Here is a 27,871-nt window from a genome sequence, read left to right on the forward strand (position 1 = left end):
CTGAAACTACTACACCTGCCCCAACTACCACAACTACTCCACCAAGCACAACTACAGCCCCAACAACTACAACACCTGCCCCTACTACCACAACAACTGCCCCCACCACCACAACAACTCCTGAAACTACTACACCTGCCCCAACTACCACAACTACTCCACCAAGCACAACAACAGCCCCAACAACTACAACACCTGCCCCTACTACCACAACAACTGCCCCCACCACCACAACAACTCCTGAAACTACAACAACACCTGCCCCAACTACCACCACTACTCCACCAAGCACAACAACAGCCCCAACAACTACAACACCTGCCCCTACAACCACAACAATTGCCCCCACCACCACAACAACTCCTGAAACTACAACACCTGCCCCTACTACCACAACAACTGCCCCCACCACAACAACTCCTGAAACTACTACAACACCTGCCCCAACTACCACCACTACTCCACCAAGCACAACAACAGCCCCAACAACTACAACACCTGCCCCTACAACCACAACAACTGCCCCCACCACCACAACAACTCCTGAAACTACATCAACACCTGCCCCTACTACCACAACAACTGCCCCCACCACAACAACTCCTGAAACTACTACAACACCTGCCCCAACTACCACCACTACTCCACCAGGCACAACAACAGCCCCAACAACTACAACACCTGCCCCTACTACCACAACAACTACCCCCACCACCACAACAACTTCTGAAACTACAACAACACCTGCCCCAACTACCACCACTACTCCACCAAGCACAACAACAGCCCCAACAACTACAACACCTGCCCCTACTACCACAACTAACCACACCACCACAACAACTCTTGAAACTACTAAAAGACCTTCCCCAACTACCACCACTACTCCACCAAGCACAACAACAGCCCCAACAACTACAACACCTGCTCCTACTATCAAAACAACTGCCCCCACCACCACAACAACTACTGAAACTACAACAACACCGGCCCCAACTAGCACAACAACTACCCCCAGCACCACAACAACTCCTGAAACTACAAGAACACCTACCCCAACTACCACCACTACTCCACCAAGCACAACAACAGCCCCAACAACTACAACAATGGCCTTTACTACCAGTTCTACACCTCATCTTTCCAGTGCCAGTCCTTCAGCTCCTTCAGTTATTCCTACATCTCCTGCTGCTGCTCCAGTCACTAATATTCCTTCGCCCACTGAGAGACCTACTGCACCGCCCAGTACAGTCCCTGAGTCTGTACCAACCACAGTGACAAGGGCATCACTGACCTCAACCAGTTCCGTGGCTCATCTCTCCAGCGCCAGTCCTTCAGCTCCTTCAGTTATTCCTACATCTCCTGCTGCTGCTCCAGTCACTAATATTCCTTCGCCCACTGAGAGACCTACTGCACCGCCCAGTACAGTCCCTGAGTCTGTACCAACCACAGTGACAAGGGCATCACTGACCTCAACCAGTTCCGTGGCTCATCTCTCCAGCGCCAGTCCTTCAGCTCCTTCAGTTATTCCTACATCTCCTGCTGCTGCTCCAGTCACTAATATTCCTTCGCCCACTGAGAGACCTACTGCACCGCCCAGTACAGTCCCTGAGTCTGTACCAACCACAGTGACGAGGGCATCACTGACCTCAACCAGTTCCGTGGCTCATCTCTCCAGCGCCAGTCCTTCAGCTCCTTCAGTTATTCCTACATCTCCTGCTGCTGCTCCAGTCACTAATATTCCTTCACCCACTGAGAGACCTACTGCACCACCCAGTACAGTCCCTGAGTCTGTACCAACCACAGTGACGACAGCATCACTGACCTCAACCAGTTCCGTGGCTCATCTCTCCAGCGCCAGTCCTTCAGCTCCTGCAGTTATTCCTACATCTCCTGCTGCTGCTCCAGTCACTAATACAGCAGGAGTCAACTCAACTTCTGCTGCCAGTAACTGGACCACTGTTGCCAGAGATACCATCACAACAGTGTCTGCAATGTCCACGGAAATGTAAGTAACCATATACTGTATATGTGATATGAGGCTGATGTAGTGATGTATCTTTCCATATTTATTTCATGCTAAGACACTTGTTTTCCTGATTTCCTCTTTAATGTTGGAAGCTAATAAATCCACATAAACAACAAAATCACACTTATACGAGCTTTTTTATTTGATTTAAATTTTCATTGTGTACAGTATAATATATAAATAATGTGATATAATAAATAATGATATTGCAGAATATTGTAAATAAATATCGTCATGAGGGAATCTCTGCCAGGAAAATATTCTATCAAACATCATGAAGGATAAAATCACTCCAGTACGAAGCAGGCACAACCTGCCAATGATTAAATAACAACAACATAAAATATTGAAACACCACATAAAAATAAATAAAGACAAAAGATATAAAGAAAATGACAGAGAATGTAAATGTATAGAAAACAGATATCTCCTTAAGGCATGTGCAGTTCTTATATAAGAGCATTGCTGGAAATTTTACTGAATCAGATTTAAATCTTTAATCTCTTCACAGGGAGAGCTCAGTCATTGCTGTACTCACGCTGGAGTTCAACACTATAAACCCTGTTCCCCATGACGCTGATATTCTCAGAGCCTTCACTGCTTTCCTGGCTCCCTATAAATCCCTGGGAATGTATCCGGTCAACGTCACAACAATCCATTATAAGAGTAAGTTCTTGTGGAGGCAAGAAATGTCTTCTGGAGTCTCAGTTTCTGACAGCTCCTGTATGCAGTTGGTTCCTCTTTCCTGGTGTGCTGACAAGTGGTTGTGTGTGTTTACAGACACAACAGGAAACTCCTTTGCCGTCACTGTTGACTTCCTCATCAGCAATCTCACCATCCCGAAAGGGGCCGACCTGACCAATGAAACGTACAGCAAGATCCAGAACATCATCAACGACCTGGTGAGACCCTTACTAAAGAGAACACAACAGCTGGACGCCACTACCGGGGAGCTCTGCCTTGACATCTGTACTGGACAAACACTCACTTTGACTTTGCATCAGAGAACTGAGAAACTACACACTTCCTTCAAACGTTGCCTTCAGATACATCTTGAAACGATAGGAAGCAAAACAGAAGAGAGTAAAAGAGATCAGGTTCTGTCTGAGAAGAGATTCATCTCTTCTGCATTTTCACCTCCATATTGTACAGAGATGTGGGCAGTTAAGAGATGAAAAACTATTGAAGGAGCAGACGTAATTAGCAAGTGCTAATTTTAATTTTGCATACATTCAGCTGATATTGTGATGCATTTGAAATCTTGATGATGTTTTCTCTTTCAATTTTAGTTCCAGGACATCCTTTCCAAACACCTGGGTGCAAATCAAACCAAATTTCCTCCTGCTAAATTCAGGTAAGGACTTTAGTGCAGTCAGAAAGCAATTCTGTGCTGCTGAATTTTGTATACCTTGATAATAATCTGCTGACTACACCAGAGAACATGAATGTAAGGGTTACATTATAAATTGTACAGCATGACCGTGATAGGGATATTATTCCATTTGATCCACGATGTTCAGCAAAGAGAGTGACATATGACGACTTAAAAGAGCTCCATTGGATCACTCTGTTCATATATTGCTTATTTGTTCATATCCATAGCAATGAGAGCAACCAGATCCAGGCTGAAGTGCTGTTTAACTTCCTTATCAATGACATCAAGAACCCCAGTGCTTTACTGAAGGAGATCCTGAACATTACAGGACCTGCCAAGGGCATCACAGCCTCACTGAGCATCAATGGTAAGATCCAGCACCATGACTTCTAAATCACTGCAGCGTTATTGATCATCCACAGTTTTCATCTCAAGGAAGATAGCGATGTTCTCGTTTTCCCCATGGACTACTCACTTAGTGAAAGATCATTTTCAACAGTATAAACATCCATATTTTGTGCATCTCCGCGATGGACATGTATGTAAACATGTGTTATCTTGTGTTAACATGCATGTTTATGAACCAATGCAGGTCGGCCAACTACGACAACGGCACCTCCCACTGCAGCTCCAACCTCAGCTCCAGCTTCAGCGTGAGTCCCACAATTTTATACCTGTAGTTCCAGTGAGAACGGCAATATGGCTTTCTGTCTTCTTCAGCCTCACTCTTTACCACACACTGCTGGGACGTCCACTGTGTTCAACCTGAATGTGTGTTCTCTTCACAGGGAGGGCTCAGTCATTGCTGTACTCACGCTGGAGTTCAACACTATTAACCCTGTTCCCCATGACGCTGAGATTCTCAGAGCCTTCACTGCTTTCCTGGCTCCCTATAAATCCCTGGGAATCTATCCGGTCAACGTCACAACGATCCATTATAAGAGTAAGTTCTTGTGGAGGCAAGAAATGTCTTCTGGAGTCTCAGTTTCTGACAGCTCCTGTATGCAGTTGGTTCCTCTTTCCTGGTGTGCTGACAAGTGGTTGTGTGTGTTTACAGACACAACAGGAAACTCCTTTGCCGTCACTGTTGACTTCCTCATCAGCAATCTCACCATCCCGAAGGGGGCCGACCTGACCAATGAAACATACAGCAAGATCCAGAATATCATCAACGACCTGGTGAGACCCTTACTAAAGAGAACACAACAGCTGGACGCCACTACCGGGGAGCTCTGCCTTGATATTTGTACTGGACAAACACTTACTTTGACTTTGCGTCAGAGAACTGAGCAGCTATACACTTCTTTCAAACATGTTGTCTTCAGATACGGCTTGAAACGATAGGAAGCAAAACAGAAGAGAGTAAAAGAGATCAGGTTCTGTCTGAGAAGAGATTCATCTCTTCTGCATTTTCACCTCCATATTGTACAGAGATGTGGGCAGTTAAGAGATGAAAAGCTGTTGAAGTACAGTAGCAGATGTAATTAGCAAGTGCTAATTTTAATTTTGCATTTATTCAGCTGATATTGAGATGTATTTGAAATCTTGATGATGTTTTCTCTTTCAATTTTAGTTCCAGAACATCCTTTCCAAACACCTGGGTGCAAATCAAACCAAATTTCCTCCTGCTAAATTCAGGTAAGTACTTTAGTGCAGTCAGAAAGCAATTCTGTGCTGCTGAATTTTGTATACCTTGATAATAATCTGCTGACTACACAAGAGAACATGAATGTAAGGGTTACATTATAAATTGTACAGCATGACCGTGATAGGGATATTATTCCATTTGATCCACGATGTTCAGCAAAGAGAGTGACATATGACGACTTAAAAGGGGTCCATTGGATCACTCTGTTCATGTATTGCTTATTTGTTCATATCCATAGCAATGAGAGCAACCAGATCCAGGCTGAAGTGCTGTTTAACTTCCTTATCAATGACATCAAGAACCCCAGTGCTTTACTGAAGGAGATCCTGAACATTACAGGACCTGCCAAGGGCATCACAGCCTCACTGAGCATCAATGGTAAGATCCAGCACCATGACTTCTAAATCACTGCAGCGTTATTGATCATCCACAGTTTTCATCTCAAGGAAGATAGCGATGTTCTCGTTTTCCCCATGGACTACTCACTTAGTGAAAGATCATTTTCAACAGTATAAACATCCATATTTTGTGCATCTCCGCAATGGACATGTATGTAAACATGTGTTATCTTGTGTTAACATGCATGTTTATGAACTAATGCAGGTCGGCCAACTACGACAACGGCACCTCCCACTGCAGCTCCAACCTCAGCTCCAGCTTCAGCGTGAGTCCCACAGTTTTATACTTGTAGTTCCAGGGAGAATGGCAGTATGGCTTTCTGTCTTCTTCAGCCTCACTCTTTACCACACACTGCTGGGACGTCCACTGTGTTCAACCTGAATGTGTGTTCTCTTCACAGGGAGGGCTCAGTCATTGCTGTACTCACGCTGGAGTTCAACACTATTAACCCTGTTCCCCATGACGCTGAGATTCTCAGAGCCTTCACTGCTTTCCTGGCTCCCTATAAATCCCTGGGAATCTATCCGGTCAACGTCACAACAATCCATTATAAGAGTAAGTTCTTGTCAGGACAAAGAATGTCTTCTGGAGTCTCAGTTTCTGACAGCTCCTGTATGCAGCTGGTTCCTCTTTCCTGGTGTGCTGACGATCGGTTGTGTGTGTTTACAGACACAACAGGAAACTCCTTTGCCATCACTGTTGACTTCCTCATCAGCAATCTCACCATCCCGAAAGGGGCCAACCTGACCAATGAAACATACAGCAAGATCCAGAATATCATCAACGACCTGGTGAGACCCTTACTAAAGAGAACACAACAGCTGGACGCCACTACCGGGGAGCTCTGCCTTGACATCTGTACTGGACAAAAACTCACTTTGACTTTGTGTCAGAAAACTGAGCAGCTATACACTTCTTTCAAACATGTTGTCTTCAGATACGTCTTGAAACGATAGGAAGCAAAACAGGAGAGAGTAAAAGAGATCAGGTTCTGTCTGAGAAGAGATTCATCTCTTCTGCATTTTCACCTCCATATTGTACAGAGATGTGGGCAGTTAAGAGCTGAAACTCTATTGAAGGAGCAGACGTAATTAGCAAGTGCTAATTTTAATTTTGCATTTATTCAGCTGATATTGAGATGTATTTGAAATCTTGATGATGTTTTCTCTTTCAATTTTAGTTCCGGGACATCCTTTCCAAACACCTGGGTGCATATCAAACCAAATTTCCTCCTGCTAAATTCAGGTAAGGACTTTAGTGCAGTCAGAAAGCAATTCTGTGCTGCTGAATTTTGTATACCTTGATAAGAATCTGCTGACTACACCAGAGAACATGAATGTAAGGGTTACATTATAAATTGTACAGACTGACCGTGATAGGGATATTATTCCATTTGATCCACGATGTTCAGCAAAGAGAGTGACATATGACGAATTAAAAGGGTCCATTGGATCACTCTGTTCATATATTGCTTATTTGTTCATTTCCATAGCAATGAGAGCAACCAGATCCAGGCTGAAGTGCTGTTTAACTTCCTTATCAATGACATCAAGAACCCCAGTGCTTTACTGAAGGAGATCCTGAACATTACAGGACCTGCCAAGGGCATCACAGCCTCACTGAGCATCAATGGTAAGATCCAGCACCATGACTTCTAAATCACTGCAGCGTTATTGATCATCCAGAGTTTTCATCTCAAGGAAGATAGCGATGTTCTCGTTTTCCCCATGGACTACTCACTTAGTGAAAGATCATTTTCAACAGTATAAACATCGATATTTTGTGCATCTCCGCGATGGACATGTATGTCAACATGTGTTATCTTGTGTTAACATGCATGTTTATGAACTAATGCAGGTCGGCCAACTACGACAACGGCACCTCCCACTGCAGCTCCAACCTCAGCTCCAGCTTCAGCGTGAGTCCCACAGTTTTATACCTGTAGTTCCAGTGAGAACGGCAATATGGCTTTCTGTCTTCTTCAGCCTCACTCTTTACCACACACTGCTGGGACGTCCACTGTGTTCAACCTGAATGTGTGTTCTCTTCACAGGGAGGGCTCAGTCATTGCTGTACTCACGCTGGAGTTCAACACTATTAACCCTGTTCCCCATGACGCTGAGATTCTCAGAGCCTTCACTGCTTTCCTGGCTCCCTATAAATCCCTGGGAATCTATCCGGTCAACGTCACAACAATCCATTATAAGAGTAAGTTCTTGTGGAGGCAAGAAATGTCTTCTGGAGTCTCAGTTTCTGACAGCTCCTGTATGCAGTTGGTTTCTCTTTCCTGGTGTGCTGACGATCTTTTGTGTGTGTTTACAGACACAACAGGAAACTCCTTTGCCGTCACTGTTGACTTCCTCATCAGCAATCTCACCATCCCGAAGGGGGCCGACCTGACCAATGAAACATACAGCAAGATCCAGAACATCATCAACGACCTGGTGAGACCCTTACTAAAGAGAACACAACAGCTGGACGCCACTACCGGGGAGCTCTGCCTTGATATTTGTACTGGACAAACACTCACTTTGACTTTGCGTCAGAGAACTGAGCAGCTATACACTTCTTTCAAACATGTTGTCTTCAGATACGTCTTGAAACGATAGGAAGCAAAACAGAAGAGAGTAATAGAGATCAGGTTCTGTCTGAGAAGAGATTCATCTCTTCTGCATTTTCACCTCCATATTGTACAGAGATGTGGGCAGTTAAGAGCTGAAAAGCTATTGAAGGAGCAGACGTAATTAGCAAGTGCTAATTTTAATTTTGCATTTATTCAGCTGATATTGTGATGCATTTGAAATCTTGATGATGTTTTCTCTTTCAATTTTAGTTCCAGGACATCCTTTCCAAACACCTGGGTGCAAATCAAACCAAATTTCCTCCTGCTAAATTCAGGTAAGGACTTTAGTGCAGTCAGAAAGCAATTCTGTGCTGCTGAATTTTGTATACCTTGATAATAATCTGCTGACTACACCAGAGAACATGAATGTAAGGGTTACATTATAAATTGTACAGACTGACCGTGATAGGGATATTATTCCATTTGATCCACGATGTTCAGCAAAGAGAGTGACATATGACGAATTAAAAGGGTCCATTGGATCACTCTGTTCATATATTGCTTATTTGTTCATTTCCATAGCAATGAGAGCAACCAGATCCAGGCTGAAGTGCTGTTTAACTTCCTTATCAATGACATCAAGAACCCCAGTGCTTTACTGAAGGAGATCCTGAACATTACAGGACCTGCCAAGGGCATCACAGCCTCACTGAGCATCAATGGTAAGATCCAGCACCATGACTTCTAAATCACTGCAGCGTTATTGATCATCCAGAGTTTTCATCTCAAGGAAGATAGCGATGTTCTCGTTTTCCCCATGGACTACTCACTTAGTGAAAGATCATTTTCAACAGTATAAACATCGATATTTTGTGCATCTCCGCGATGGACATGTATGTCAACATGTGTTATCTTGTGTTAACATGCATGTTTATGAACTAATGCAGGTCGGCCAACTACGACAACGGCACCTCCCACTGCAGCTCCAACCTCAGCTCCAGCTTCAGCGTGAGTCCCACAGTTTTATACCTGTAGTTCCAGTGAGAACGGCAATATGGCTTTCTGTCTTCTTCAGCCTCACTCTTTACCACACACTGCTGGGACGTCCACTGTGTTCAACCTGAATGTGTGTTCTCTTCACAGGGAGGGCTCAGTCATTGCTGTACTCACGCTGGAGTTCAACACTATTAACCCTGTTCCCCATGACGCTGAGATTCTCAGAGCCTTCACTGCTTTCCTGGCTCCCTATAAATCCCTGGGAATCTATCCGGTCAACGTCACAACAATCCATTATAAGAGTAAGTTCTTGTGGAGGCAAGAAATGTCTTCTGGAGTCTCAGTTTCTGACAGCTCCTGTATGCAGTTGGTTTCTCTTTCCTGGTGTGCTGATGATCTTTTGTGTGTGTTTACAGACACAACAGGAAACTCCTTTGCCGTCACTGTTGACTTCCTCATCAGCAATCTCACCATCCCGAAGGGGGCCGACCTGACCAATGAAACATACAGCAAGATCCAGAACATCATCAACAACCTGGTGAGACCCTTACTAAAGAGAACACAACAGCTGGACGCCACTACCGGGGAGCTCTGCCTTGATATTTGTACTGGACAAACACTCACTTTGACTTTGCGTCAGAGAACTGAGCAGCTATACACTTCTTTCAAACATGTTGTCTTCAGATACGTCTTGAAACGATAGGAAGCAAAACAGAAGAGAGTAATAGAGATCAGGTTCTGTCTGAGAAGAGATTCATCTCTTCTGCATTTTCACCTCCATATTGTACAGAGATGTGGGCAGTTAAGAGCTGAAAAGCTATTGAAGGAGCAGACGTAATTAGCAAGTGCTAATTTTAATTTTGCATTTATTCAGCTGATATTGTGATGCATTTGAAATCTTGATGATGTTTTCTCTTTCAATTTTAGTTCCAGGACATCCTTTCCAAACACCTGGGTGCAAATCAAACCAAATTTCCTCCTGCTAAATTCAGGTAAGGACTTTAGTGCAGTCAGAAAGCAATTCTGTGCTGCTGAATTTTGTATACCTTGATAATAATCTGCTGACTACACCAGAGAACATGAATGTAAGGGTTACATTATAAATTGTACAGACTGACCGTGATAGGGATATTATTCCATTTGATCCACGATGTTCAGCAAAGAGAGTGACATATGACGACTTAAAAGGGTCCATTGGATTACTCTGTTCATATATTGCTTATTTGTTCATTTCCATAGCAATGAGAGCAACCAGATCCAGGCTGAAGTGCTGTTTAACTTCCTTATCAATGACATCAAGAACCCCAGTGCTTTACTGAAGGAGATCCTGAACATTACAGGACCTGCCAAGGGCATCACAGCCTCACTGAGCATCAATGGTAAGATCCAGCACCATGACTTCTAAATCACTGCAGCGTTATTGATCATCCACTGTGTTCATCTCAAGGAAGATAGCGATGTTCTCGTTTTCCCCATGGACTACTCACTTAGTGAAAGATCATTTTCAACAGTATAAACATCCATATTTTGTGCATCTCCGCGATGGACATGTTTGTAAACATGTGTTATCTTGTGTTAACATGCATGTTTATGAACTAATGCAGGTCGGCCAACTACGACAACGGCACCCCCCACTGCAGCTCCAACCTCAGCTCCAGCTTCAGCGTGAGTCCCACAGTTTTATACCTGTAGTTCCAGTGAGAATGGCAATATGGCTTTCTGTCTTCTTCAGCCTCACTCTTTACCACACACTGCTGGGACGTCCACTGTGTTCAACCTGAATGTGTGTTCTCTTCACAGGGAGGGCTCAGTCATTGCTGTACTCACGCTGGAGTTCAACACTATTAACCCTGTTCCCCATGACGCTGAGATTCTCAGAGCCTTCACTGCTTTCCTGGCTCCCTATAAATCCCTGGGAATCTATCCGGTCAACGTCACAACAATCCATTATAAGAGTAAGTTCTTGTGGAGGCAAGAAATGTCTTCTGGAGTCTCAGTTTCTGACAGCTCCTGTATGCAGTTGGTTCCTCTTTCCTGGTATGCTGATGATCGGTTGTGTGTGTTTACAGACACAACAGGAAACTCCTTTGCCGTCACTGTTGACTTCCTCATCAGCAATCTCACCATCCCGAAAGGGGCCAACCTGACCAATGAAACATACAGCAAGATCCAGAATATCATCAACGACCTGGTGAGACCCTTACTAAAGAGAACACAACAGCTGGACGCCACTACCGGGGAGCTCTGCCTTGATATTTGTACTGGACAAACACTCACTTTGACTTTGCGTCAGAGAACTGAGCAGCTATACACTTCTTTCAAACATGTTGTCTTCAGATACGTCTTGAAACGATAGGAAGCAAAACAGGAGAGAGTAAAAGAGATCAGGTTCTGTCTGAGAAGAGATTCATCTCTTCTGCATTTTCACCTCCATATTGTACAGAGATGTGGGCAGTTAAGAGATGAAAAGCTGTTGAAGTACTGTAGCAGATATAATTAGCAAGTGCTAATTTTAATTTTGCATTTATTCAGCTGATATTGAGATGTATTTGAAATCTTGATGATGTTTTCTGTTTCAATTTTAGTTCCAGAACATCCTTTCCAAACACCTGGGTGCAAATCAAACCAAATTTCCTCCTGCTAAATTCAGGTAAGGACTTTAGTGCAGTCAGAAAGCAATTCTGTGCTGCTGAATTTTGTATACCTTGATAAGAATCTGCTGACTACACCAGAGAACATGAATGTAAGGGTTACATTATAAATTGTACAGCATGACCGTGATAGGGATATTATTCCATTTGATCCACGATGTTCAGCAAAGAGAGTGACATATGACGACTTAAAAGGGTCCATTGGATCACTCTGTTCATATATTGATTATTTGTTCATTTCCATAGCAATGAGAGCAACCAGATCCAGGCTGAAGTGCTGTTTAACTTCCTTATCAATGACATCAAGAACCCCAGTGCTTTACTGAAGGAGATCCTGAACATTACAGGACCTGCCAAGGGCATCACAGCCTCTCTGAGCATCAATGGTAAGATCCAGCACCATGACTTCTAAATCACTGCAGCGTTATTGATCATCCACAGTGTTCATCTCACGGAAGATAGCGATGTTCTCGTTTTCCCCATGGACTACTCACTTAGTGAAAGATCATTTTCAACAGTATAAACATCCATATTTTGTGCATCTCCGCGATGGACATGTATGTAAACATGTGTTATCTTGTGTTAACATGCATGTTTATGAACTAATGCAGGTCGGCCAACTACGACAACGGCACCTCCCACTGCAGCTCCAACCTCAGCTCCAGCTTCAGCGTGAGTCCCATAGTTTTATACCTGTAGTTCCAGGGAGAATGGCAGTATGGCTTTCTGTCTTCTTCAGCCTCACTCTTTACCACACACTGCTGGGACGTCCACTGTGTTCAACCTGAATGTGTGTTCTCTTCACAGGGAGGGCTCAGTCATTGCTGTACTCACGCTGGAGTTCAACACTATTAACCCTGTTCCCCATGACGCTGAGATTCTCAGAGCCTTCACTGCTTTCCTGGCTCCCTATAAATCCCTGGGAATCTATCCGGTCAACGTCACAACAATCCATTATAAGAGTAAGTTCTTGTCAGGACAAAGAATGTCTTCTGGAGTCTTAGTTTCTGACAGCTCCTGTATGCAGTTGGTTCCTCTTTCCTGGTGTGCTGACGATCGGTTGTGTGTGTTTACAGACACAACAGGAAACTCCTTTGCCGTCACTGTTGACTTCCTCATCAGCAATCTCACCATCCCGAAAGGGGCCGACCTGACCAATGAAACATACAGCAAGATCCAGAATATCATCAACGACCTGGTGAGACCCTTACTAAAGAGAACACAACAGCTGGACGCCACTACCGGGGAGCTCTGCCTTGATATTTGTACTGGACGAACACTCACTTTGACTTTGCGTCAGAGAACTGAGCAGCTATACACTTCTTTCAAACATGTTGTCTTCAGATATGTCTTGAAATGATAGGAAGCAAAACAGTAGAGAGTAAAAGAGATCAGGTTCTGTCTGAGAAGAGATTCATCTCTTCTGCATTTTCACCTCCATATTGTACAGAGAGGTGGGCAGTTAAGAGCTGAAAATCTATTGAAGGAGCAGACGTAATTAGCAAGTGCTAATTTTAATTTTGCATTTATTCAGCTGATATTGAGATGTATTTGAAATCTTGATGATGTTTTCTCTTTCAATTTTAGTTCCAGGACATCCTTTCCAAACACCTGGGTGCAAATCAAACCAAATTTCCTCCTGCTAAATTCAGGTAAGGACTTTAGTGCAGTCAGAAAGCAATTCTGTGCTGCTGAATTTTGTATACCTTGATAATAATCTGCTGACTACACCAGAGAACATGAACGTAAGGGTTACATTATAAATTGTACAGCATGACCGTGATAGGGATATTATTCCATTTGATCCACGATGTTCAGCAAAGAGAGTGACATATGACGACTTAAAAGGGTCCATTGGATCACTCTGTTTATATATTGATCATTTGTTCATTTCCATAGCAATGAGAGCAACCAGATCCAGGCTGAAGTGCTGTTTAACTTCCTTATCAATGACATCAAGAACCCCAGTGCTTTACTGAAGGAGATCCTGAACATTACAGGACCTGCCAAGGGCATCACAGCCTCACTGAGCATCAATGGTAAGATCCAGCACCATGACTACTAAATCACTGCAGCGTTATTGATCATCCACAGTTTTCATCTCAAGGAAGATAGCGATGTTCTCGTTTTCCCCATGGACTACTCACTTAGTGAAAGATCATTTTCAACAGTATAAACATCCATATTTTGTGCATCTCCGCGATGGACATGTATGTAAACATGTGTTATCTTGTGTTAACATGCATGTTTATGAACCAATGCAGGTCGGCCAACTACGACAACGGCACCTCCCACTGCAGCTCCAACCTCAGCTCCAGCTTCAGCGTGAGTCCCACAGTTTTATACCTGTAGTTCCAGGGAGAACGGCAGTATGGCTTTCTGTCTTCTTCAGCCTCACTCTTTACCACACACTGTTGGAACATCCACTGTGTTCAACCTGAATGTGTGTTCTCTTCACAGGGAGGGCTCAGTCATTGCTGTACTCACGCTGGAGTTCAACACTATTAACCCTGTTCCCCATGACGCTGAGATTCTCAGAGCCTTCACTGCTTTCCTGGCTCCCTATAAATCCCTGGGAATCTATCCGGTCAACGTCACAACAATCCATTATAAGAGTAAGTTCTTGTGGAGGCAAGAATTGTCTTCTGGAATCTCAGTTTCTGACAGCTCCTGTATGCAGTTGGTTCCTCTTTCCTGGTATGCTGATGATCGGTTGTGTGTGTTTACAGACACAACAGGAAACTCCTTTGCCGTCACTGTTGACTTCCTCATCAGCAATCTCACCATCCCGAAAGGGGCCGACCTGACCAATGAAACATACAGCAAGATCCAGAATATCATCAACGACCTGGTGAGACCCTTACTAAAGAGAACACAACAGCTGGACGCCACTACCGGGGAGCTCTGCCTTGATATTTGTACTGGACAAACACTCACTTTGACTTTGCGTCAGAGAACTGAGCAGCTATACACTTCTTTCAAACATGTTGTCTTCAGATATGTCTTGAAATGATAGGAAGCAAAACAGTAGAGAGTAAAAGAGATCAGGTTCTGTCTGAGAAGAGATGCATCTCTTCTGCATTTTCACCTCCATATTGTACAGAGATGTGGGCAGTTAAGAGCTGAAACTCTATTGAAGGAGCAGACGTAATTAGCAAGTGCTAATTTTAATTTTGCATTTATTCAGCTGATATTGAGATGTATTTGAAATCTTGATGATGTTTTCTCTTTCAATTTTAGTTCCGGGACATCCTTTCCAAACACCTGGGTGCATATCAAACCAAATTTCCTCCTGCTAAATTCAGGTAAGGACTTTAGTGCAGTCAGAAAGCAATTCTGTGCTGCTGAATTTTGTATACCTTGATAAGAATCTGCTGACTACACCAGAGAACATGAATGTAAGGGTTACATTATAAATTGTACAGACTGACCGTGATAGGGATATTATTCCATTTGATCCACGATGTTCAGCAAAGAGAGTGACATATGACGACTTAAAAGGGTCCATTGGATCACTCTGTTTATATATTGCTTATTTGTTCATTTCCATAGCAATGAGAGCAACCAGATCCAGGCTGAAGTGTTGTTTAACTTCCTTATCAATGACATCAAGAACCCCAGTGCTTTACTGAAGGAGATCCTGAACATTACAGGACCTGCCAAGGGCATCACAGCCTCACTGAGCATCAATGGTAAGATCCAGCACCATGACTACTAAATCACTGCAGCGTTATTGATCATCCACAGTTTTCATCTCAAGGAAGATAGCGATGTTCTCGTTTTCCCCATGGACTACTCACTTAGTGAAAGATCATTTTCAACAGTTTAAACATCCATATTTTGTGCATCTCCGCGATGGACATGTATGTAAACATGTGTTATCTTGTGTTAACATGCATGTTTATGAACCAATGCAGGTCGGCCAACTACGACAACGGCACCTCCCACTGCAGCTCCAACCTCAGCTCCAGCTTCAGCGTGAGTCCCACAGTTTTATACCTGTAGTTCCAGTGAGAACGGCAGTATGGCTTTCTGTCTTCTTCAGCCTCACTCTTTACCACACACTGCTGGGACGTCCACTGTGTTCAACCTGAATGTGTGTTCTCTTCACAGGGAGGGCTCAGTCATTGCTGTACTCACGCTGGAGTTCAACACTATTAACCCTGTTCCCCATGACGCTGAGATTCTCAGAGCCTTCACTGCTTTCCTGGCTCCCTATAAATCCCTGGGAATCTATCCGGTCAACTTCACAACAATCCATTATAAGAGTAAGTTCTTGTCAGGACAAAGAATGTCTTCTGGAGTCTCAGTTTCTGACAGCTCCTGTATGCAGTTGGTTCCTCTTTCCTGGTGTGCTGACGATCGGTTGTGTGTGTTTACAGACACAACAGGAAACTCCTTTGCCGTCACTGTTGACTTCCTCATCAGCAATCTCACCATCCCGAAAGGGGCCGACCTGACCAATGAAACATACAGCAAGATCCAGAACATCATCAACGACCTGGTGAGACCCTTACTAAAGAGAACACAACAGCTGGACGCCACTACCGGGGAGCTCTGCCTTGACATCTGTACTGGACAAAAACTCACTTTGACTTTGTGTCAGAAAACTGAGCAGCTATACACTTCTTTCAAACATGTTGTCTTCAGATACGTCTTGAAACGATAGGAAGCAAAACAGGAGAGAGTAAAAGAGATCAGGTTCTGTCTGAGAAGAGATTCATCTCTTCTGCATTTTCACCTCCATATTGTACAGAGATGTGGGCAGTTAAGAGCTGAAAAGCTATTGAAGGAGCAGACGTAATTAGCAAGTGCTAATTTTAATTTTGCATACATTCAGCTGATATTGTAATGCATTTGAAATCTTGATGATGTTTTCTCTTTCAATTTTAGTTCCAGAACATCCTTTCCAAACACCTGGGTGCAAATCAAACCAAATTTCCTCCTGCTAAATTCAGGTAAGGACTTTAGTGCAGTCAGAAAGCAATTCTGTGCTGCTGAATTTTGTATACCTTGATAATAATCTGCTGACTACACCAGAGAACATGAATGTAAGGGTTACATTATAAATTGTACAGACTGACCGTGATAGGGATATTATTCCATTTGATCCACGATGTTCAGCACAGAGAGTGACATATGACGACTTAAAAGGGTCCATTGGATCACTCCAATGTTCATATATTGCTTATTTGTTCATTTCCATAGCAATGAGAGCAACCAGATCCAGGCTGAAGTGCTGTTTAACTTCCTTATCAATGACATCAAGAACCCCAGTGCTTTACTGAAGGAGATCCTGAACATTACAGGACCTGCCAAGGGCATCACAGCCTCACTGAGCATCAATGGTAAGATTCAGCACCATGACTTCTACAGTAAATCACTGCAGCAGTATTGATATTCCACAATTTTCTTCTCCAGGAATACACAGATATTGTGGATTATCTCACTATTAGTGAAATAACATTTACGATCCTACTAAAACATTTGTGATTTCTACTGAATATGATGTATATTGATGCACTTGAATGTAATTGTGATTACATACATCCACCCAGTTTTACTATTTTTCTTCTGAAACATCTGGTTTCTTCTTTGGTACTGTATATTTGATGATATCAGCAAATAAGAAAAATACCTGACTGTGCGATTGCTCAGATGCTGGCACTAACTCCTCTTCAGAATATGCTGTACAGGCGTCTCTGTTAATGTGCTTGTGAATTACAACAACGGAAGGTTTTGGCTTGTTGCCTTATTTGCAATGAATCTGAAAGATGCCCAATATCTGAATGATGTCATTACTCTTCTCTGTTCAAATGCAGGTCGGCCAGCTGCAACGGCAGCCCCCACTACAATGGCGCCAACTGCAGCTCCACTTATAAGGCAAGAGGAAGTGTTTTCTTATCTTATGCTTTTTATGAGCCATTCAGGCTACTTTACAGTCTACGAGTCCTCGGAGCTACAGCCAGTGTTCATTTCCTCGACAGAATGGCTTGATGTCCCAGTGAGAGCTCACAAAAATAATCCCCAGTGATGTTGGCAAAGACTATATGGCTTTGCATTTTTGTTTGAGTGACTCAAAATGGGACTAGACTAAATTAAATGCTCGTGACTGAGAAGACATTGCAGTTGACTTGACGACTCTTCGCCGAAAATTTCCTCGTCTTGTATGGAAATATTTTAGTGAAAATGGCCAAATGTGCAAAGATTCTTGAAATCATCATTTGTATTGATCGGTATCAGAGAAACATCCATTTTAAAGTAAGAATGCATAATCTAAGAAAGATAGCAGTTTTCATACGCTTCTTGGCTTTGATCTTTGTCTTCACAGAAAGGGGAAAGCTCTTCTGTTCATCAGATTAGAGTTCAACACCACCAAAGCTGCTCCTGCAGAGAATACCATTCTGGAAATGGCAAACAAGTTATTTTTGAGCCGTTTTACTGCAGCCAAAGCCTACCAAGCGTCAGTCAACAATGTGTCCTATGAAAGTAAGTTCTTTCATGTAACTATCAGGCTTTAGGTAGATGTTTTTATGCAATGTGATGTATAAAGGCAACAGGGTTGACCTACACCATCAAACAGCTACTTTTCTCTTCTGGCACTAACAATTGGACACTGGTTTTACAGTACCTCCCTTTGAAAGGACTGAACACAAGCATGTTCGTTAACACAGTGAGACAGTACCAGTCAGCAAGTCTCAGCATGAGGTGAAGGTTTCTCGGTAACAAACCCTTTCTGTAGATGTTTCTTGCCTCCTTTTGCAAAACAGTGGAATAGTAGCACAGTCAGGGGCTCGAATTGAGAGTCTCCTCGCAACAAGAACTTCTCTCTTCCCTGTGGATACTGTATTCTATCCGTTTACATACAACATTGTGTTTTCTAACATCAAGTGCAAATCTCCTCTACCCGTTTAGATGCATCTGATCTGTGTTTGTGAGAAAACGTCTCCTGTAATACGCGTCTTTAATACCTGTTCCCTGACAGTTCATGACTACTCTCTGTGATGAATTTCCTTTACAACGTACAATGAACGTTCTTTGTGTGGCTTTGAGTTAAATTCTTGTTCCCTCTTTTCTCCCTTTCAGGAATCAGTGATTATGCTTTCGCAATCATTTTGAGCTTCAATATGACAAATATACCAGTTACAGAAAGCTTTCAATTCACAAATGAAACATACACCGAAATTGACAATGCTGTCAATGACTTGGTGAGTCTTTTATAAATGAACATAAACATTTCATGAGTCGAACATTTACATCTCAAAGTAGGGTATATTAAAGCGTACTGAGTTACAATTACTGTACATTACATAGTAAAGAAAAGTATAATGCTTCCATTTTTAAATGCTATTTACCCACCGAATAGGTCATTTTTGCATATATTGTCACTTATTTTACAATTATATAGAAGCTTTGAATGATTAAATATTTTTTCTATGACACAATCAGTCTGAGATGAATGAATGAGGTTTAATCAACTGATATATATCTCCTCTGTTTTCATGCTAATCGAAAATTAAATTCAGCCCCGATGTGATCATGATTTAATTCTATTTTCTAACCGGTTTTGTTTGCAGCTGAGCCGGATCCTAGGAATACCAAACTCCAACCTGTTCAAATTCCCTCCTACTACTTTCACGTGGGTATTTTTGTGTCTCTTCCATGCCTTCTGTATCGGCTATTTCATTTCAGGCTGATATGAAGCTTCAGGGGCCCCCTCTGTGTGCGCAGTTCTAAGGATATGCACTGTCAGAAAATAGCAGATTCGTCCGTTTATCTTTCTCGAAATAAGGTTGAGGCAGGATGCACCCAGCACAGGACACCAGTCCTTGGCTTCTGTCTGAGCTCTGTCTTTAATTTCATGCCAATATGAAGGTCCAGTCTTGCAGACATCTGTCAGGAGGTTCCCCAGTGTCAACACTGTACGCACAAACATATTTCCATTGCTCCCTCTGTGTGCACAGTTCTAAGGACTTAGTGCAGTAAAAAATGGCAGATTCAATGCACAAGGAGTTTTATTGTGGTCACAGACTGTTAACGGTGACAGATATCTCCCTTTGTTCTTCTGTTCCCACAGCAATGTGAGCAATGTCATCCATGCAAGTGTGGTGTACAGGTTCAAAGACGGCGAGATCCAAGTCCCCAGTGACTTCCTGAATGGAATTCTGAACACCTACAGTATGTCCATCTCTTACTGCTTCTTTGTCAGAAGGCAGCCAGACGCTGTCACAGTGAAGTTTACAGGACTGGGAGATCCTGTTCTGCTTTGAGGAATAATGATTTGCTACATTTTAATTCCGCTCGCATTTGTGGACCTCATTAAAAACACGGCAGGCTCCGAAAGATGTCTTTTCTACCAGAAATGGCACTTTTAATTACATGCAACCTTTATTACAAATTCTGGTTACCGATGTCATAAAGGCACGCGCTAGGAGATCGGACATGCTGGAAAATGTCTGTTTCTTTAACTTTCTTCTTTCTTCCCTGTGCGCCCATTCAGATCCGACATCCCCAGCTCCCACTTCGGTGACCCCCACTGCCCCTCCCCTTACAAGGCAAGTCTGTGATGTCATTCTTAATCTCACCTCTCATTGGTCAGACTTTCTTGATCGTCCAGCGATTATGCAGTTGCACCCAAGCAAGTGCGACATATTGAAGTGTACAGTTCCTGTGGCTTTATTAACATATATTGGTGTGGGGGGGAAAGATTTTTTTTATTGTGTGATGTGAAAACTCATTAAACTGAGCGGCCGGCACGAAGGAAGGCAGCTCAGCTGATGAGCGATGAAGTGACACAACCTTGTGCAGACAGAGAGGCTGACAGGGCACCACATATAAGAGCAGGGACAAGCCAGGCACGATTTTGGCTCCGTGTCCTGAAAAAGAAGGATCCCTGGAAAGATTACGCAACACGTGAAACCTGTCTACACAGGCTCTGCATCCTGTATCAGAGAGCTCATTACTCTGGTTTGCTCACCTGTTTCTTTGTATCTGCAGAATGGGGAGGGCTCTTCTGTTCATCAGACTGGAGTTCAACACCACCAAGCCAGCTCCTGCAGAGGACGCGATCCTGAAACTAGCAAACGAATTATTTTTGCAGCGTTTCAAGGCACAGAGAGCCTACCAAGTGGCAGTCAGCAACGTCTCTTACGAGAGTAAGTTTATTCATGTCATGAGTGGACACCAGATAGATGCTTCTATGCAACGTGATGTACAGACACCAGAGAGCTGACCTACAACATCATAACTGCTGCAAATAATCACTTACTATTGGCAACTAGACTTAAATGTCTATCTGAAGGACTCAACACAAAGAGTTTCAGCAACTAACTAACACTAACACTAGCAACACTAACAATTGGACACTGATTTTACGTCCCTTTGAAAGGACTGAAAACAAGCATGTTCGTTAACACAGTGAGACAGTACCAGTCAGCAACGTCTCAGCATGAGGTGAAGGTTTCTTGGTAACAAACCCTTTCTGTAGATGTTTCTTGCCTCCTTTAGCAAAACGGGAGGATAGTAGCAGAGTCAGGGGCTCGAATTGAGAGTCTCCTGGTAACAAGACCTTCTCTCTTCCCTGTGGATACTGTATTATATCTGTTTACATACAACATTGTGTTTTCTAACATCAAGTGCACAAGACAAAACCTCTACCCGTTTAGATGCATCTTCTCTGTGTGAGAAAACATGTCTCCTGCAATACGCATCTTTAATACCTGTTCCCTGACAGTTCATGACTACTGTGTGTGATGAGTCTCCTTTACAACTTTCAATGAACGTTCTTTGTGTGGCTTTGAGTTAAATTCTTGTTCCCTCTTTTCTCCCTTTCAGGAATCAGTGATTATGCTTTCGCCATCATTCTGAGCTTCAATATGACAAATATACCAGTTACAGAAAGCTTTCAATTCACAAATGAAACATACACCGAAATTGACAATTCTGTCAATAACTTGGTGAGTCTCTTACACAGACACAAGCACTTCAGGAAAGCACATGATTTTCAGCTCAAAATAGACTTTTGATATTTTTAATGCTGGTTGGGTTATGATTACATTATAATATAAAGCCATTTATTTTAATATTGTAAGTTATACATTATATACTGTACACACAATATTCAGCAATTTTCATTTATTTCTGAAACAGTAGCAATACGTAATATAATAATAAAGTAATAATAATAAAGCAGTAAGTGACAAGGTGTAATAAACAAATACATACTTCCCCCTGTTATTCACACCTGTCTGAAATTAAATTCAGTGAATGACTAAATATTTTTTTCTATGACACAATCCATCTAATAGAATGAATGAGATTTAATCAACTGATATATACCTCCTCTGTGCTAATCCAAAATTTAATTCAGACCCCATGTGATCATGGCTTAATTCCATTTTCTAACCTGTTTTGTTTGCAGCTGAGCAAGATCCTAGGAACACCAAACTCCAGCCTGTTCACATTCCCTCCAGTTACTTTCACGTGAGTATTTTTGTGTCTCTTCCACGCCTTCTCTATCGGCTATTTCATTTCATGCCCCTATGAAATGCTAGTCTTGCACACAGCTGCCTGGAGATTCCCCAGCGTCAACTCTTTACACAGAAACATTCTTCAGTTGCTCCTTCTGTGTGCGCAGTTCCAAGGAGATGTGCTGTTAGACAATAGCTGATTTATCCATTCATCATTTTCTAACTGTTTGGCCTTGACAAGCAACGGGCACACCCTGGACAGGACACCAGTTCATCACTGGGCCCTCAGACGCAAACACACACTCACACTCACACTCACAACAGGACCAATATTCCCAGAAGCCAGTTAACCTATCAGCATGTCTTTGGACTGTGGGAAGAAACCCACGGAAATGCAGGGAGAACATACAAACTCCACACAGACGGCAGCCCCAGGAACCCAACCCAGTACTGCGAGGCAGCGATGCTCCCCACTGTACTACAGTGCCGCACCAAAGCAGATTCAATCCAAAAGAATGAACTGATCGCGGTCCCAGGCTGTAACAGTGACAGACCTCTGCTCCTGTCCTTCTGTCCCCACAGCAACGTGAGCAATGTCATCCATGCCAGTGTGGTGTACAGGTTCGAAGACGGCGATATTCAAGTACCCAGTGACTTCCTGACTGCAGTTCTCAACGTCAGCAGTATGTCCAGTTATGATTTCTTGATTTGGACGCACGGACTTTTAGGGGCTAGAACATTTCACGAATGGATAATAAGCCAACTGTTATTTATATTTATATAAATATATATTTATATAGTAATAGAGATAGAACAAGTTACTTTCTACATATCATCCCATGTTAAAAGCTACAAGTATGGTCTTAATTAGTCGGGGTCAGGCTCAATCACATTTAAGACTCTCTATTATTTTATTAAATGTTATTCTATTATTATATTACATATTTTACCGAAAAGTTATATTTCTAAAATGTTGAAAAATGAGGTTTCACCCACTCTCTACTAATTTATGTGAACCCACTTTGATTTGCATAGCTACTGAATTCCGTAGTTTGGTCAAATTCTACTTCAGTAGTTCAGTTAGCTCCTAATGAATGAGACAGAGGGTGAGATGTGTAGAGAGTATTTAATAATAATAATAACTGCTTATTATTAATTAATTAAAGCAATAATTGCTTTTCTGGACACTCCACTCAAAACACTTCACAGATAAGGGGGATCCCCTCCTACACCACCAGTGTGCAGCCCCACCTGGATGATGCGATGGGAGCCTTAGCGCACCAGTACTCTCACCACACATCAGCTATCAGTGGGGAGGGGAACAGACTTTTATTTGGTGAAACTCTCCTAGCTGAGAGAGTTTCAGTTGAAATGAAATTGAGATGGAGTAAAGTTGGGATGGAGGGAACAGGGATCAGAACACATGTGTACAGAATTAGAGTGCTCTAAAAATCATTTACAAAATGAAGAAAACAATTATTCAATGAATGAAATGTTTTTTTTTGTGCCCACGCAAATGAAGTCAATACAACAACTACAACAACAACTACAACAACAACGACGACGACGACTCCTCGTCCCACTACACTGTTAACCACATCGCCAATAACCAAAATTATTGGCAAAGGTTTCCCTGCTTGGGCCCTGGCTATAATCATCCCCTGTGGGATTGCAATTCTCCTGGTACCCCTCTGGATCCTTCTGTGTGTAAGTACACTAGGTTACGACTGCAAAGAGTCTTGCTGGCATCCTCTGTATTCCAGTGTGTGCTGTGTCAGTGTTCAGTGCTTGTCTCTGTTCCAGTGTGTGCTGTGTCGGTGTTCAGTGCTTGTCTCTGTTCCAGTGTGTGCTGTGTCGGTGTTCAGTGCTTGTCTCAGTTCCAGTGTGTGCTGTGTCAGTGTTCAGGGCTTGTCTCTGTTCCAGTGTGTGCTGTGTCAGTGTTCAGGGCTTGTCTCTATTCCAGTGTGTGCTGTGTCAGTGAGCAGTGCTTCTCTCTCTCTTCCAGTATGTGCTGTGTCAGTGTTCAGTGCTTGTCTCTGTTCCAGTGTGTGCTGTGTCAGTGTTCAGGGCTTGTCTCTATTCCAGTGTGTGCTGTGTCAGTGTTCAGGGCTTGTCTCTATTCCAGTGTGTGCTGTGTCAGTGTTCAGTGCTTGTCTCTGTTCCAGTGTGTGCTGTGTCAGTGTTCAGGGCTTGTCTCTATTCCAGTGTGTGCTGTGTCAGTGCTCAGTGCTTGTTTCTGTATTCCAGTGTGTGCTTTGTCAGTGTTGAGTGCTTGTTTCTGTATTCCAGTGTCTGCTGTGTGGTTGCTGTGCTGCCTTCAGGAGGAGATGGCACAGAAGAAGATCATACCACGTGCAATATGCAACTAGAAATGGCCTTTTCTGAGAAGGTGAGACTGTTTTACTGTTTAATTTTTGGTGTGGAGGACAGATATAGGCTAAAACTGGCAAGAGAAGTCCTATTTTATTCCATGTTGTGTTGGGAGTCCAGGCACATTTTGTAAGCCTGTGCATACAACTGAGACATCCTGTCCATGTGTGGTGGAGAGTGCTGCCTGTGCAGTTATTGCAATCACCCGCTTATGGACCCTGCAATCACAGCACCCAGCTAGAATGGCCAAAGAAAACCCTGTGATGCTGCTCACTGGGATTGTGTGGGGAGCCGCGTCGTTGTGCGAGCTGCCACAGAACAAGAGTTCAATACCACTCGGAACAGCTGATTGAAAGTCAAACCCCCCACAAGGTTTCCTCAACAACCAGTTCTGTTATTTCCTTTTTTACTTGTCAGTCTGGAATCAACCTCTGTTTCCCAGAAAGTTATTTCTTTTCCCTTTTCGGGCTGCAGTGTGTAAGATTTAGAGTTGTGTCCCTGAAAGGTGAATCACAGAAGTAAAACCTGCTTCTCCAATCTTCTCCACAGATCTGCAGTTTTCCCACCATGCACCTGGCACCTCTACAGCCACTTCCCCTTCACCTTGAAGAAAACACCCCCACTGTCTCAACGTCTTCACTTCTACTAGAGACGCCCCTCGATGCATCACCACAACTGCACGCCTCCCTGAAACCCGAGCAAGAGCCGATCTGTCAAAGAAAACCAACCCCAGCAGCCTCATCAGCTCCTCATATAATCCTCAGCGTCGCCATGTCCACCTCCAGCCCATCAGGCCCAGGACTGGACCCTCAAGCTCATGGCCTCTGCCCTGCTGGGGTGGATAAAACTAAGAGGTGTTAGTGGATCCGATGGGCAATAAGACAATGCCTGAGGCCTTCCCTTCAAATGTGTCACGCACATATGGACACTGGCTCACAGACGCTCGGATCTTTGTGCCCACTACGTCATATGTTGCAATATTTTTGCTGACCTTTTTCCCATCCTGCTGTAAAACTCACACAATTTACCGATCATAACACCCGATCTGGAGATCTGCTGATCCGGGCAGATCGAAGGTTTCCAGTCACTTGGATAGAAACTCCAAATTCCTTCACATCCTTTGTATGTATATAGAACCAGCTTCTTAACTCTCATGCCTAGCCTGAGCACCTTCCGCCCAGCGCGTCTGAACAGAAATTGGAAATGACTGCATTTGCATTGCCGGGATCACTTACATCCTTTTATCATACACAGAAACTGCAATCCCATGTACAATGCAGCACACTTTATGGCCTCCCGTTCTGGGTTTCGAGTAGTATAGTCAAAAGCACTGTGCAAACGACCAGGACAGTTTTTTAAAGAAAGAGCAGAGCAGGGAAATTTAGGATGAAGTGCAATTCTTAATTCACTGTTTAATTCACTCATTTCTGCACAGCTGGACAGTGCAGGCTAGTTCTTCTTATTCTATTACTGTAACTCTTATTATTGATCACGATGCGGGTTGAATTATTTCTAGCAGTATTATGCTTTTTATAAAGCTTCTTCCGCTCACGAATATGCTTCTCTGTTTGACACAGAGCACATAGTGTGGAAGAGCGATATTATTTGGTGGGAAGGGGTATTATGGAATCTTAAATCAGATTTATTTTTATACTATTTATTCAGCTGTCTTAATTTAACCAGCCTATCAATGATCCATTTACGTATTTATCAATTATTTATTTGCTTCCATTTAAAATTGCCACTGCTGTGATTTTTTCATTTCCTATGCAGGACTGAAACAGACTAATTAACGTGAGCTGTAAGACAGAGATGAGTTCGCTGCAAAGGCCAGCTCCTCTTTCCTGTACTGCCTGATATTTAATAGGGACTGGGGGACCTAGAACTGCTTTTACAATACCATTTGGAGAAAAAAACAACACATTGGTACAATTGAACATGCGATTAGATCAGGAATTGAGTAAACGCAGTGAAGAAAACGTCCTACAGCACCTGCCCGGAGTCTCTCAGTCCCACATTGTGATCTGTATTGCGAAGGAGTTATTGTGATGCCAAGGGTGGAGCACACGAGATACTGCTGTAGGAAAGAGATAATCACCCTGTGCATCTCAGAGAGAGAGAGAGAGCCTGTGCCTAAGTCTGTTTCTGTTCATATTTCTATCAGAACATATAAACATATTTCATTATATAGCATTCTAGTTTCAATAAACACATATCTTATGCAATACCATCGCACTTGTGTCATTTTTTTCCACTTTAGAAGTCGAAAATCACCTTTCCCAACAGCAATGCTATTCTCTCTTCAGAAATCATCCCCAGTGTCGCCTGACGAGCACAAAGCAGGGGTTTGGTCGGATAGATCTTTTAATAGATTTAGTCCTGCAAGGGGAACCCAGGAATCTGATACAAAACTGTAACAGACCACTTTTACCCCCCAAGAAGCACAATGTGCCACTGCAGTAGCTTTTGGTGCCTCTCAGCTCAGGCACCTGGTTAATTAATGGCAGTGAAGGTAGGATTCAGATCCTTTAGAAACCCATGTGGCTCAGAGAGGTCCAGTTAATTCCACTGCACGGCGTCTCCCTCAGCATATCCCCTTCTTGATTGGGCAATGAGTTAATGAGTTGATCGATGAACTCTTTTTTGATTAATGGTATCCTTATTAAAGAACAAGCCATGCATTCAAATATCTCTTTTCTTCTGTCATTTACAGAAGATTATGGCATGTGCCAAGAACCCATTTAACCCCAGGTCTGGAACTGTACCCAGGTCCCCAGTGCTACAAGATTTGCCTCCCCAGCTCAGAATTTAGATTTTTAAAACTGAAGATGAGTCAAGAAAAAAAATCAGAGTAGCTCAAACTGAGCACTACACTGCTGAAAAAGACTGGTAATTTGTGCAGGAAATGCTGTGCTCACTAGAGCTTTAACAAAATAAACAAAGCTGAGCGCTACACAAAGAGCACAGCAGTTTGAACTCTGTTATATTACACACTTCTTGCACTTCTTGGGATCTTTTATTAAAATGCTTTTGCTAACTAGAACAGACTGCTTACTTAAGGTCGTTTCTTTCATTCAAGGCGTTTTGAGGTGTGCAGGTGAGCAGGCACTTGAAAACGCCCTGGGATCAGTCAAATAATAATAATAATAATAATAATAATATTACACTTCCATAGCTCTCTCCTCCACCAACACCAGTGTGCAGCCCCACCTGGATGATGCTCCAGTCTGCTCACACACCAGCTCTCAGTGGGGAGGAGAGCAGAGTGAAGAAGCCAGTTCAGAGAGGGGGGTTATTAGGAGGCCATGACTGGTAAAGGCCAGGGGGCAATTTGACCAGGACCACAGAGTGTCAGGACCTTGGTTTTATGT

The 27,871-nt window shown here is 43.1% G+C and overlaps 1 protein-coding gene across 5 annotated transcripts; it reads left to right on the forward strand.

Annotated features, from left to right (window-relative positions):
* The first annotated feature begins 30 nt into the window (after positions 1 to 30).
* LOC148660503 (uncharacterized) lies at positions 31 to 26,725 on the forward strand. Of its 5 annotated transcripts, XM_088637848.1 has the most exons (58): positions 31 to 2,008; positions 2,541 to 2,695; positions 2,810 to 2,931; positions 3,319 to 3,383; positions 3,632 to 3,771; positions 3,997 to 4,057; positions 4,193 to 4,347; positions 4,462 to 4,583; positions 4,978 to 5,042; positions 5,291 to 5,430; positions 5,656 to 5,716; positions 5,852 to 6,006; positions 6,121 to 6,242; positions 6,632 to 6,696; positions 6,944 to 7,083; positions 7,309 to 7,369; positions 7,505 to 7,659; positions 7,774 to 7,895; positions 8,285 to 8,349; positions 8,597 to 8,736; positions 8,962 to 9,022; positions 9,158 to 9,312; positions 9,427 to 9,548; positions 9,938 to 10,002; positions 10,250 to 10,389; positions 10,615 to 10,675; positions 10,811 to 10,965; positions 11,080 to 11,201; positions 11,596 to 11,660; positions 11,908 to 12,047; positions 12,273 to 12,333; positions 12,469 to 12,623; positions 12,738 to 12,859; positions 13,249 to 13,313; positions 13,561 to 13,700; positions 13,926 to 13,986; positions 14,122 to 14,276; positions 14,391 to 14,512; positions 14,902 to 14,966; positions 15,214 to 15,353; positions 15,579 to 15,639; positions 15,775 to 15,929; positions 16,044 to 16,165; positions 16,555 to 16,619; positions 16,870 to 17,009; positions 17,484 to 17,544; positions 17,993 to 18,150; positions 18,748 to 18,869; positions 19,239 to 19,300; positions 19,739 to 19,839; positions 20,162 to 20,216; positions 20,659 to 20,816; positions 21,496 to 21,617; positions 22,082 to 22,143; positions 22,713 to 22,813; positions 23,653 to 23,837; positions 24,420 to 24,519; positions 25,050 to 26,725. In XM_088637848.1, the coding sequence occupies exons 1-57, from the start codon at positions 1,110 to 1,112 to the stop codon at positions 24,513 to 24,515; spliced, it is 7,008 nt and encodes a 2,335-aa protein (XP_088493974.1). In that variant the 5' UTR covers positions 31 to 1,109; the 3' UTR covers positions 24,516 to 24,519; positions 25,050 to 26,725. The 5 variants fall into 5 exon arrangements, with proteins under 5 accessions (XP_088493974.1, XP_088493977.1, XP_088493976.1 ...); XM_088637851.1 differs by lacking the exons at positions 19,739 to 19,839; positions 20,162 to 20,216; positions 20,659 to 20,816; positions 21,496 to 21,617; positions 22,082 to 22,143; XM_088637850.1 differs by lacking the exons at positions 18,748 to 18,869; positions 19,239 to 19,300; positions 19,739 to 19,839; positions 20,162 to 20,216; positions 20,659 to 20,816.
* Positions 26,726 to 27,871: the final 1,146 nt, after the last annotated feature.

The sequence above is a fragment of the Lepisosteus platostomus genome, chromosome 6, assembly GCF_059453375.1.
Source record: "Lepisosteus platostomus isolate fLepPlt1 chromosome 6, fLepPlt1.hap1, whole genome shotgun sequence".
Taxonomy (NCBI): Eukaryota; Metazoa; Chordata; class Actinopteri; order Semionotiformes; family Lepisosteidae; genus Lepisosteus; species Lepisosteus platostomus.

Bases quoted from the DNA above. Each gene is read 5' to 3' on its own strand.
- LOC148660503 (XM_088637848.1), top strand. From the start codon at position 1,110: ATGGCCTTTACTACCAGTTCTACACCTCATCTTTCCAGTGCCAGTCCT. The intron at 9,313-9,426 runs GTAAGTTCTTGT...GTGTGTTTACAG, and splicing joins CACAACAATCCATTATAAGA to ACACAACAGGAAACTCCTTT. The intron at 12,860-13,248 runs GTGAGACCCTTA...TTTCAATTTTAG, and splicing joins AGAATATCATCAACGACCTG to TTCCAGGACATCCTTTCCAA.